Source organism: Mauremys reevesii, linkage group 1 (assembly GCF_016161935.1).
Source record: "Mauremys reevesii isolate NIE-2019 linkage group 1, ASM1616193v1, whole genome shotgun sequence".
NCBI lineage: Eukaryota > Metazoa > Chordata > Testudines > Geoemydidae > Mauremys > Mauremys reevesii.
In genome coordinates this window covers 331,004,806-331,018,100 of record NC_052623.1, presented here as the reverse complement: position 1 = coordinate 331,018,100, position 13,295 = coordinate 331,004,806, and the positions used below count along the sequence as shown (strand labels likewise).

Sequence of the window (13,295 nt, the reverse complement as noted above, 5' to 3'; positions counted from 1 at the left end):
ATTTCACTAGGAGGGTGGTGAAGCACTGGAATGGGTTACCTAAGGAGGTGGTGGAATCTCCATCCTCAGAGGTTTTTAAGGCCTGGCTTGACAAAGCCCTGGCTGGGATGATTTAGTTGGTGTTGGTTCTGCTTTGAGCAGGGGATTGGACTAGATGACCTCCTGAGGTCCCTTCCAACCCTAATATTCTGTGATTTCCAGCAGATGTACTACTATTAAATTTGTTTACCAAGCAGTCTCCTTCCTTGGTTATGGTTATGAGAAAATGTTTTTTTCTTAAGAAAAGGGATGGATTACTCATTTCCCTCACCCATGCCAATACATGTTCCTGTGGCCACAGACTAAGATTATTTTAACAGGTTCCTACAAAATTGGCAGCACATAACTGTTTTGAGAAATATGCATATTACAGTAATCTTTGAAAGAATGATTGCTTCCACCTTGAAGTGTCTTTAGAAGTGTATAGAATTTTAAGTGGACTGCCTTTTCTGAGTTGAATGAATGTTTGGTTCAGATCAGTGTTAACTAGTAATAAATATGTTTTCTCTAGGGCAAAAGAATTATTGATGAAGACGGTATCGAAAGCGTCAATGACATGTTTCATGAAAATGCTATGCTGCAAACAGAGAATAACAACCTGCGTGTAAGAATTAAAGCAATGCAAGAGACTGTTGATGCACTAAGAGCCAGAATAACACAGCTTATGAGTGATCAAGCGAACCAGGTCCTTGCAAGAGCAGGTATTGTGTACTTTTTAAAATTGAAAATTGTCTAAGACATTTATTAACAAGGCAGCTAAACTCTTGCTTTTCAGTTCTTGCAGGTTACTTAGGGCAGAAACTGCAAAACCTATTTCTGCAGGAAAACGTCCCCTCTTAGCAGTCTTCATTGTATTACTTAGAAATTTTAGTAGTAGAAAAGTTGTTTAAGGCCCCAATTGACCAGACCACTTTAGTATGTGAGTAACTTTAAACATGTGAATGGTTCCAGTGGATGTGCATGTGTGCTTAGCTGCTTTGCTTTAGATTGGGGCCTAGATATGGAATGGGTGGATGTTGTCATGATTTCCTCGCATCATAGACTAAGTGATTGAAATTGCTTTATCTACTGCTCATTTTGCATGTTGCTTCAGAGCAATCTGAGAAGCTATGTACATATCCTACATTACTACATTTATGATGAATATATTATCAGCATTAACTAATATAGAAAATAAATAGAAAAAGTTAAGTTTAAATAATGTTGAATTTGTGACACAAAGGAGGAAACTTACATTTCAGACTGGTAACTCATTGTAAACTCACATGTCAAAGACCCTGCCTACCCTTGTGGTATCATTTTTTTTTAATCCTATCAGTTCAGCTGAACCAGTGTTAGAACTGGTGGAAGGCCTAATGTAGATAAAGCTCCTGTGACTGCACCCATTTTACCACTGTGCTACTTAAACTTGCTTTTCCGTGTACCAGACACTCTTCTATATGAGGGTTCCTGCTGGTTCATCTGTACTGGTGTTAAAATTATGGGAATTTGGGGGGAGGAGAGGAAATAGCTAGGCCATTCCTTAACCAAGGTATTAGCCTTGCTACAAAACACCTCTGAAATCCTCTAAATACGTGTCAGTGAAACTTCTGGGGGCAATGGTGATCCAGCTGGGGCTAGTTTTATTTATAGTATAAACAGCCATAAAGTCTCATCTACACTGGCCTCACAGCTATCTTTTAAAGGCTGTGTGCATACCCAGTCCTATGAATCACTGTATTATATGGTTTGTCTGACTGGTGTGTATGTGACCAATTCCATGTTAAAACCTAGAGAAGCTTCAGTTTTCCCAGATAGAAAATTGCAGCCAGCAGAGGGAGGTGGAAGCAGGTTTAGAAGCTGTTTTCCCCCTGGTGCCCAACAATGGGGTTGTGCAACTTGGGAAAGTCCACATTTGCCAAGCTATTGGGAATCAATGTGCATACCTGTTGTCTGTTGGTATTAATATCAACATCAGCAGGAGTGGAGAAAAGAATGAAAATTAAACTGTCCAAATTAAATAATAAATACAATTAAAGGACACAGGAAACAGTAAGTTCCTCTATATGGAAAATTTTAGGCCAAAATCCCAGTGGTTGTCATTTTAACCTCAATGTCTCAAGATTTTTGATGCCTAACTACTTTAATGTTACATCTTCAGAGAGAATGTCATTTGAGTTGCAAGACTGGTTGGTGTTCAGTGTGACACATTACTTACAGATGTATGGTACATTGCTGTTAAGCTCCTCATTTCACCAGATCTTTTCATTTCCTTTTGAAGAAACACACTTGGTTGCAGCATTCTCAGGTTATGGATGATATGCAATATATATTTTTTCACAAATGAGGAGAAAATTTAAAGTGGGAAACCCAAATAGCCCTATTCCACTGCATCCATACTAATTTAATGTGAAAAGTTATATTACATCACTTTCTCTGTCTCTCTCAAAGGAGATGGGAATGAAGAAATCAGCAACATGATTCATAACTATATCAAGGAAATTGAAGATCTCAGGTACTTGTACAACATGCTGTGGTGTTTTGAGTCACATTTATGGGCGGGAAAAACCTTTCAGAATGTAGATGCTCTCTGAATTGCTACTCACTATATCATTGGCAGAGCTGAAAATGAACATTGGAAATAGCTTTATGGTTTAGCAGAACCTAGTAATTTTTTGTATAAGTAATGGTATTTGAGAAAATGCTTTAAAAAAAACCAAACACCTTGTGTGATGACACAAAGCTGGGAGGTATTGCTAACACAGAGAAGGACCGGGATATCATACAGGAAGATCTGGATGACCTTGTAAACTGGAGTAATAGTAATAGGATGGAATGTAATAGTGAAAAGTGCAAGGTCATGCATTTAGGGATTAATAACAAGAATTTTAGTTATAAATTGGGGACACATCAGTTGGAAGTAACAGAGGAGGAGAAGGACTTCGGAGTATTGGTTGATCATAGGATGACTTTGAGCTGCCAATGTGATATGGCTGTTAAAAAAAAAAAAGCTAATGCAGTTTTAGGATGCATCAGGCAAGGTATTTCCAGCAAAGATAAGGAGGTGTTAATACTGTTATACAAGGCACTGGTGAGACCTCATCTGGAATACTGTGTGCAGTTCGGGTCTCCCATGTTTAAGAAGGATGAATTCAAACTGGAACAGGTACAGAGAAGGGCTACTAGGATGATCCGAGGAATGGAAAACCTATCTTATGAAAGGAAACTGAAAGAGCTTGACTTGTTTAGCCTAACCAAAAGAAGGTTGAGGGGGGGATATGATTGCTCTTGATAAATATATCAGAGGGATAAATATTAGGGAGGGAGAGGAATTATTTAAGCTTAGTACCAATGTGGACACAAGAACAAATGGATATAAACTGGACACTAGGAAGTTTAGGCTTGAAATTAGACGAAGGTTTCTAACCATTAGAGGAGTGAAGTTCTGGAACAGCCTTCCAAGGGGAGTAGTGGGGGCAAAAGTCGTATCTGGCTTCAAGACTAAGCTTGATAAGCTTATGGAGAGGATGGTATGATGGGATAGCCTAATTTTGGCAATTAATTTGGCAATTTATCTTTGATTATCAGCAGGTAAGTATGCCCAGTGGTCTGTGATGGGATGTTAGATGGGGTGGGATCTGAGTTACTACAGAGAATTCTTTTCTGGGTGCTGGCTGGTGAGTCTTGCCCACATGCTCAGGGTTTAACTGATCGCCATATTTGGGGTCGGGAAGGAATTTTCCTCCAGGGCAGATTGGCAGAAGCCCTGGAGGTTTTTCGCCTTCCTCTGCAGCATGGGGCACGGGTCACTTGCTGGAGGATTCTCTGCAGCTTGAGGTCTTCAAACCACAATTTGAGGACAATTTGAGGACTTCAATAACTCAGACATAGGTTAGGGGTTTGTTACAGGAGTGGGTGGCCTGCATTGTGCAGGAGGTCAGACTAGATGATCATAATGGTCCCTTCTGACCTTAAAGTCTGTGAGACTATGAGAATCTAAAATTATTATTGTACATGCCCTGTATTTTTAAAGGAAAATAAAGATTATTATGAATTTAACTGGTAACTTTCTTTAGACTTAACCTCACTGTTCCTTAGAGGTTACCTTGCAAGTAGTGATCCAGCCCAATTCCCATGTAGCATTAGTGAGCTGGTAGGGTCACGGTATGAAATGGTATGATCTCTGGAAATGTCAGAGTGATTTTTCTTAATACTTTATATGTGTTCTACAATGGCTTAGAATTTGTTTTTAAGTTTGAAAACAGTTTGGTTCAGGTGCTGTGAAACTACCGGTATACTCTTTATATATCCATAGTATTTCTAACTGCATGATATCTTAGTGGTTTTTTTAATGGTTTTGTTTTCTTTTGTTGTTAGAGCAAAATTATTAGAAAGTGAAGCAGTTAATGAAAATCTTCGACGCAGTCTGTCAAGAGCTTCAACAAGACCATCATATTTTGGAGGCCCTTCGGCATTTTCTGCTTCTGTGCTTTCTTCAGAAAAAGAGACTTTGGAAATTCTTGATGTAGCTAAGAAAGATTTAGAAAAACTGAAAAAAAAAGAAAAGAAGAAGAAAAAGAGGTAGCATTATAAATCCATATTTTGCATGTTTTAAACCCTTTTTATGCAAAGGGGTGTATTTTAACCAATGAGCCTTAAAAATGTATTGTGATCCTTGCACAGGATAGGGCTGTAAGCTGCTTATACTGCAAACACTTAAGCACATACTTAAGATTATGCATGTGTGTTTCCACTGACTTTCTTTCTGTAAAATTAAGAACATAGTATTTGCAGAATCAGGGCCTCAGTCCTAGTGCATGTTTTTATCATTTGAAACTTGGAATAATTTTGAAACTATAGTAGTAAAAAATTATATGTGTATTGTTGTCTTCACACAAGTCTGATATTTCAGTGAGAGAAAATAACTATTTTGTGTACTCTTTTGAAACATGGAAGTAGCTTGCTTCAAAAGATGTACTGAACAGCTATTGGGAATTCCATTAGTAGTTCTTGAATGGCTTCTTCTGCTTGTACGTCTTCATTTTCTATCCCTGTTTTTATTCAAGACTTCCTACTACACTGCAACACCATGCTTCATTATTTTCTTTTATTCAATTTCTAACCCATTGAAATGCGCATAGACATTGATATCTGTTCAGACAACAAGGATCCATTCATTGATACATTGATTCCTCTAAATATCAAATAGTTCTCTTTTCTCTGAAATTTTACTGTGCTTTTAATTTATTGTGTCATTTTTATTGGCTGTTGAAACTTACACAAATAAGTAATCAAGAATTTTCACAACTTTAAAAAAAAAATCTGCTACAAATATGAAATACTGAGGTCAGTAGTTCTGTATGAGGAAGGTCTATTGGTTTGAGTCCCATATCTATAAAAAGTCATAACCACAAGAGTTGACTGACAAAAATACTATTAGTTGTATAAATTTACCCTTTCTTATAGTCACTTAGTTTCCTTTGTGCCTACGTCTGCAGGGAATTTTTTATTTATTTATTATTTTTTTTTGGACACACACACATGTATCTCACCTCTTTGTCAGATGTCTTTTTATGGATCCTGGAAGGTGCTGAGCAGTGTAGTCCCAATCCAGCAAAACACTTTGGTAGGTTTAAATTTAAGCATATGTGCTGAGATTTACTCTTGTTTTAAAGTTAAAGAACTATGTAAGTGTTTTGCTAAACTAGAGCCTGAGTGCTCAGCACTTCACAAGGTCAAGCACATAGAAAAGAACTGGTCACTTGAAGGAACTTTCCACTTTCAAGGAACCTTTACCCCATGTACAGAATTACACAAAGGGGTATGTACTTATTTATTTATTTTTCTGAAGTCTCCGGTATTGGCCATAGTGGCAGCAGGAGACCAAACTCCAGAATTGGCAAATGCTGTGAGCCAGATCCTTGGCTGGTGTAAATCTGCTGAGGCTGGTTATCAGGGCATGTGCCCCTATGTGTTTTACACTTATATAACATGTAAATCATGTCCTTGTTTAATTCCTAAGCAATAGAATGATTGTTGTAGTCTGCTCAGATTGGGAGGCTCAGAAAATGCTGCATCTGGGTTCACTTTTGTATCCTTGCAATTATTGAATAGGATCATGGTTTATTATTACCTGTAGGGTTTGTATCACTCTTAGACTGGCTGGAGGGACTGAGTGTGCACACTGACCAAAATGAGCCGCTACTTGAGTCTCCTCCCTGAGTCAGGAGGGACATGTGTACAATTTGAACAAATTATTGAATGGAATCGTGGTTTATTAATACCTGTAGGGTTTTTATCGTTATCTATATAATTTGTGGCTGATACTCCTTGGAATAATCTATATAAAGTATACAGCTATATAAATTGCTGTTGTGTGTATAGTTAAAAAACATACAGGAAAAACCCCTTGAGTGGTGAGAAATGTTAGGGTTTGAGGGATTATACAGGTATGGTGTGATATTTGTTAGCTATGGATTCCTCCCATCTACTTAAGGGCATTTGTGGTAGAGGGTTCTCTACATTTGTTCCACTGCAATGTCAGTAGTTGGCAATGGATTATAAATGGACAAATTGCCCAGAGGTTTGGGGAGTCTTTCCTCTACTCCTGTCTCCTTCAGGCATTTAGCTGCTCTAACTGTACTGTACCTTGTTACGGATGTCATTCTTTGAAAGTTGCCTGATTAACATAGCCCTTGTATGTGCATAGTGTTCTGAAGATTTGATTTGTGCTGTCCCACGTCACCCAGTGGAACCCACAGCCATACGTACCATACTCATAGTATGTACCGTTGGCTCTGAGTGGAGACCCAGCAGATGCCACCTCCCCTCTGGGCCAAGCCTGGGACAGCAGCATGGGCGGCCCCATAGCTGGGGAATTGACACCCACAGTGAGGTGTTGGGCTGGGGTACCCAGATCCCTCACCCAATGGAGGAGCTAGGGGCTCAGGGAAGTGCCAGGGCCTCCTGTCCCAGCTCACAGAGCTGGGACTCTGGCAGGAGTTCCCCCGTTCAGTGGAAATGCCGGATCCCCAGACCAGTACTTCCTGTGTAGCTGGCGAGGCCACTCATGCTGCTGTCTCGGGCATGGCCAGGAGGGAAGATGGCAGCTACTGGGTCTCTGTTCACAGCATGACGGGGGGGAGGAGGGACTGGCCCCTCACTCCTCCTTTTGCATGCCTTCCCTGCCTCCTCTATGGTGAGTGCTGCTGGCACCCCCCTACTTCCACCAGGGCAGTGGGGGAGCTCTCGGTCTGGGTGAAGGGTCTGAGCGTGCACACTGACTGCAATGAGCCGCTGCCTGAGTCTCCTGCCTGAGTCAGGAGGGGCATAAGGATCATTTGAACAAATCCTGGGGGTGCCCCGTGTCACCAATTTTTATACAGTACTATTCTAGTCACATAAGTCAGTGTGACTAGTGATGCATCATCTTAAATAGGTGTTCCTAAATCACTGTAAGGTAGCCTGAAAATCTGCTTGTATGCCTAAGTGCCCGTTTTTAAAGGAGCAACAGGTATGCAGTGCTTAGAATATTTAGCCCTTGATGAGCACCTATCATAAAACTTCTTGAAGTCAGCTGGCCAGCATGGCTGGTGGAACTGTCACATATTTGAGGCCTGGTCTACACTAGGGGGCGGGGTCGATGTAAGATACGCAACTTCAGCTACGTGAATAGCGTAGCTGAAGTCGAAGTATCTTATTTCGACTTACCTCCCGTCCTCACAGCGCGGGATCGACGGCCGCGGCTCCCCCTGTCGACTCCGCTACTGCCGCTCGCTCTGGTGGAGTTCTGGTGTCGACAGGAGCACGTTCGGGGATTGATATATCGCGTCTAGATGAGACGCGATATATCGATCCTCGATAAACCGATCGCTACCCGCCGATCCGGAGGGTAGTGTAGACATACCCTAAGTATAGTGTTCTCCAATCAATGTGACCTAACCTCTCAGTTCCTGGAGTAAATTTTCCTTTTGTCTTCCAATCTTTAGTTATTTTTACATACTTCATAACTTTTTTGATGCATATACTGATTGTCCTTGCTTTAACCTTTATCACATTAGATTATTGATAAAATTAAATAGGTATCAACATGGTTAGTATTTTACATTAGAAGGTGCACAATGGGAAGTCATTCCAATAAATTCCAACTCAAAATTAGTTCATAATTTGAATGTGAGATCAAAATTATAAAATATTTTCAGTAATTTAAGACACTTCTGCATTTATTGAAGTCATTCACACATCTCCTTACTGTCATTTAAAAAAAAATTGTATTTTTCCCATCCCATCGCTTCTGATTTGTACTTTTTTGTTGATGTTGTAACACGCAATAAGTGGCAGATACATTTTTAATCCCAGAAAAGTAAACTATAATATTTTGCCTTAAAACCTTTAAAACGCCGCAACTGCAAATTGCAGATGTATTCATAGGTTATGTTCAGAATGTATCATTTATAGTTTTACTGTTAGAAGTGGAAGTTTTCTGCATATTGTTCTTTTAATGCGAAGTGTGTATATATAGATGCCTGTAGCATATTCTAATATAAAATTAGTGTATTGTTTGAGTCCTAGTACGTAGCGGGGATATATATTTTATTAGTATGGTTTAAAGGCAGTACTTTTTGAAGTTTTAAAACAATATTTTGTTAACGGCCCCCTATGCTGATTTAAAGGGCCTTTTAAAGAGCAAAAGAGAAGAAACGTTTATCTTTGAAGCTTTTTAAAAAGCTAATTAGAAATTATTCTCAAAATAAAATAAGCAGTTGTGTTTCCAAAAAACCCTTCACTAGTGTAACTTGAGGTATAGACTGCTACAGTACTTTATAATGACGGACTGGTCAACCTCAGATACTAGAAACACTACCTAGGGTACAGCAGCTCTTTAGTTTTCTCTTTACTTTCCAACTGCACAAAATGTATTGCCTTTTTACTATTTGTCATCTTTTGATGGTATCTTTTTAAATTTCATTTTAAAATCCATAAGCTCATGTATCATTTTTACCTTCTTACCACTTCTGCTTTCACTGTCTGGTTTGTCCTTCATTGGCTTGGTCTTCCAATACTGTACCTCCTGCTTTTGAAGGCTACAGAAACTTGAGGAAAGCAATCAAGAAGAAAGAAGGTTGGAATATTTCCCAGGTTTTTAATTAAACTGTCATTTAAATTAATTTAGTTGCCATACATGAAAGGCAATTCTAGCAGTAAATTCATAGACACATATAGAGTAGTTCATTGGGTCTTTTTAAAACTGTTTTTTCTTTTCAGTTAACACTTTTTTTTTGTTTAAACAGGAAGAAACATACTATATGTAACTGGAGGTCAAGGCTAACCTTGGGCTCTTGCTCTGTTGGGCTAATAGTGTTGGGGAAGTAATGCTTCTAGCCTTTAAAGCTATGTATATAATACACACTAGTTTTAGCAGTATGTAGTGTGTATATATAGCTACACGCTGCAGTGAAAAGCAAGCTGCATCCACCTTGCAGCCCTGTAGCTACATGTCACTGAAAGATTCAAACAGCAGGGAAAGGCTTCAGCAGATCTTGCTGTCAGAGCCTTTCACTGCAGGGAGGCAAGGCTCTGGCAGGGGTGAGGCACTGGGAAAAGCAGTTGGCAGTGTAGACAAGGAGGCACAACTTGGGCAAGTAGAGATCCATGTAGGGTATGTGCTTTGCATACATACCCTTACCCAGACATGTATTTACTCTCCTTAGCCTTGCCTCCTAGTTACACTCTTATTTATAACCATGCTGGGGGGGCTACATGAGTACGTACTCTGTACACCGCCAAAAGGAGCATGCAATGTAAATGTACCCTGAGAATAGCTGGAGGGTTAAGCAGACATTCTTACAGTCCCCAATAATGGCAGGTTGAGAAGTACTTAAATTCTGAAAGGCTCATAGACATAGACTTTAAGGTCAGAAGGGACCATTATGATCATCTAGTCTGACCTCCTGCACAACGCAGGCCACAGAATCTCACCCATCCACTTCTATAACAAACCCCTAGCCTATGCCTGAGTTAATGAAGTCCCCAATAGTCATCCCAGCTATGTTAGAAGAGTAGTAATGCTTCCCTATAAGAAATGTATGGAGAGAGATTTAAAACAGGCCAAAAATAGTTTTCATAATGGCACATAAGGCTTGATCCATGTTTGAATGATGTCACTGCAAAATTTCCTTTAATTTCAATGGTGTGTGACTGAAATCTCAAAGCCAGCAGCCTTGCAGACTCCTTCCTAGAATCTGAAAGTCAAGCTGGGTTCTTTTTGGTATCATGTATCATCAGCAGTAAGGATGCTACAATTGTAATAGTTCTACTGATGATGAAAGGACTGGAATAGAATCTAGCTAGCTCTGTAGTGCTAAGAGGAGTAAAAGTAAAATAAGCATTTATAACTCTGAATACACACGGGAAGCAGATCTGCTGTGTAAGATGGTGCCATGTATACACTTACTGTTAGAAGCACACTTTAAAGCTGACTTACAAAAGTCATGTACCAAATACCAGGCACTTCATGAATGTGCTGTGTATCCACAGTTGCCAGACTGAGTGTCATTCAGAAAATTTACATAAAAACATAATTATTTCTGATTCTGTGATGTCCAGCCTGCCACTGCTGCCTGGCTCCTGATCTGAGATGATGCCCCAGCATGTATTGTGCTGTGATATAGTACTTATAAATCTGTGTTGGAAAGTCAGCTACAAAATGAATTATGTGTGTGTCAGTGAAGTAACTGGAATTTGGTACTTGACTTTTTGCAGGTCACCTTTTAACTGTGGATTTTGCTTTTTTCATCACGACCTGGCATTTAAAAGAATGAAATAGAATATAATTCTCTTTTCAAATGGCTGTACTTATAATAGTCAGTTTTAACACACCAATCATTACAGTTCACATTTTTAAGAGAGGAAAGGGAGTACAGATGTGTGGCATCCAAGTAATATTCTAAACATTGGAAGCATGTGAATGTACTTTGAAAAAAATCTAAAATGCATACTTGACAACTGGAAAAAGTTGCTTTTTAAAACAGTGCCCTATTGAAAAAATCCTATTCAGGGTTTCTTATGATTTTTGTATGGTGTATCAATGCCTACTTTAAGCATGCTTTCATGTATAGGTACATAACAGCTCCAAAAAGCAATACAGTTTAATAAGTTAGGATTCTGTTTTTCAAGACTTACGCCTGAGTTTGCAGATGATAAACAGTATGATAGATTCTACAGTGTAACAAAATCTGCTGCATGCTAAATCCCACACAAAATACACTTCTATGATGTTTGGTAAAAGTTACAGGGGATACATTGCGATTTCTATCCAAAGTGGGTACTACTATAGTATATGAGATTTTTATTCCTATTGCTTATGTTTCTAGTTACAAAATTAAAAACCCTAAAGGTGAACGCTACAATTATTTTATGATCAATAATGCTGCTGTACAAACCAAGATTATGGTAATTAAAAATCAGGGCATTATGTTAACTGTAGAGGTCTAGAAGTTATGCTTTCCCAGTGCTCAGCTTTGTTCACTTGGTTAGCTTCATTTTGTATTTCTCCTTTCTCTGGTGCATCATGTTTTTACAAGTGCCAACAGCAGGTTATTGGTTTAGGGAAAAAAAAACTATCATAGCATCAATGAGCTAATATTTAATTTGCACTTTCTTTTAGTAATGTTAAAGAGGAGAACCCAGACAATGAACAGGAGAAGAGGGATGAAAAAAGCACTTCAGAGAGAGAGAATCATGAACTGGAAGTGGTAAGTACTGTATATACTTGTTCATAAGCCAAATATTTTTGGTAAAAAAGTGACGCATCAAAGAGTGGGGGGTCAACTTATGAACGGGTCTACACCAAAATTTGATGATTTTAAACTCTATGGAATCATTTAATTTAATATCTAATATAGGGATTGGCAGCTTTTGGCACACGGCCCAATAGGGTAAGCACCCTGGCAGGCCGGGCCGGTTTGTTTACCTGCCTTGTCTGCAGGTTTGGCTGATCGCGGCTCCCACTGGCCATGGTTCGCCACTTCAGGCCAATGGGGGCGGCAGGAAGCAGTGGCCAGCACATCCCTCGGCCCACGCCGCTTCCTGCCGCTCCCATTGGCCTGGAGCAGCAAACGGCAGCCAGTGGGAGCTGCAATCGGCTGAACCTGTAGTCGCGGCAGGCAAACAAACCGGCCCGGCCCGCCAGGGTGCTTACCCAGGCAGGCCGTGTGCCAAAAGTTGCCGATCCCTGATCTAATGCATTGTAGTTTTGTTTACCTGGAGCGTCTGCAGGCATGGAGCCCTTCAGCTCCTTGTGGATGCAGTTCGCCGTTCCCAGCCAATGTACTTCCTGCAGTTCCCATTGGCGGGGAACGGCGAACTGTTTCCACAAGGAGCTGAAGGGCTCCATGCCAGCAGATGCTCCAAATAAAATGTCCCGACCTGCCAGCGGCTTACCCTGATGGGCCGGGAGCCAAAGTTTCCCAACCCCTGAAATATAGGGTCAGCTTTTGAAAGGGTCATACAGTTTTTGCTATTTTTACCTATCCATTTTGGGGAGTCGGCTTATAAATGAATGGGCTAATGAACGAGTATATATGGTACTTAAAAGGTAATATACTAGCCCATAGTCTGTTTTGTTACCCTGCTTCCATGTACTTCCAAGTTAATCTAAGTGTCAAAGGGGGGGTGGGTAAATGTAGATTTTTGTCCTAACTTTTCCCGTTACTTACTTATAGGAAGAAATTCAAGAAGTAAGTGACCATGAGGATGAGGAAGAAGATGAAGATGAAGATGATGATATGGAAGTTGTTGAAAGCTCAGATGAATCTGATTCTGACTTAGATGAAAAAGGTGACACCGCTTTAGTATTTTTGCAGAATTTGTAAAAAAATCTGCTTTGTCTGGGCACCCCATATTTGGGCATAGATGATACTGTTTCATTCTGGTCCTTTCACTTTCCTTCTCCATGATGACTTCCCTTCCTGCCAAAGGGAAAGAACCACAATTGGAAGTATGCTCAGCATCTCTTGAGCCCGCTATCAGTAGTATTCTGTGAATTATCTATAATGGTGTGCCCTTCTGTGGGCTCCTAGAACATGTTTCTTTACATTGCCTCTCATCTTACTGCAAGAGTCCCGAATTGCCCTTGTGCAATTTACCCAGGTTTGTTCTATAGCCCAGTAGAAGCAATCTGATACTTGATTTATTTCTCTAAAACTTCTGTTTAGAAAAATATCCTCAGAATAAGATTAAAACGCTAGGTTAATTTTCTTCATTCTGAAGATCACCAT

General features: G+C 39.8%; 1 protein-coding gene across 8 annotated transcripts in view; it reads left to right on the top strand.

The window, feature by feature from the left end:
* KIF21A (kinesin family member 21A) overlaps positions 1 to 13,295 on the top strand; it is a 148,750-nt gene that overhangs the window by 66,042 nt on the left and 69,413 nt on the right. For 7 of the 8 annotated variants that reach the window (XM_039516075.1, XM_039516040.1, XM_039516084.1 and 4 more), the window contains exons 9-13: positions 551 to 740; positions 2,470 to 2,533; positions 4,396 to 4,599; positions 11,684 to 11,771; positions 12,741 to 12,855. In XM_039516075.1, coding sequence (XP_039372009.1) covers positions 551 to 740; positions 2,470 to 2,533; positions 4,396 to 4,599; positions 11,684 to 11,771; positions 12,741 to 12,855 — 661 coding nt within the window. Of the gene's footprint in view, positions 1 to 550; positions 741 to 2,469; positions 2,534 to 4,395; positions 4,600 to 9,100; positions 9,140 to 11,683; positions 11,772 to 12,740; positions 12,856 to 13,295 lie in introns of all 8 variants that reach the window. The other variant, XM_039516094.1, reaches the window with a different exon arrangement.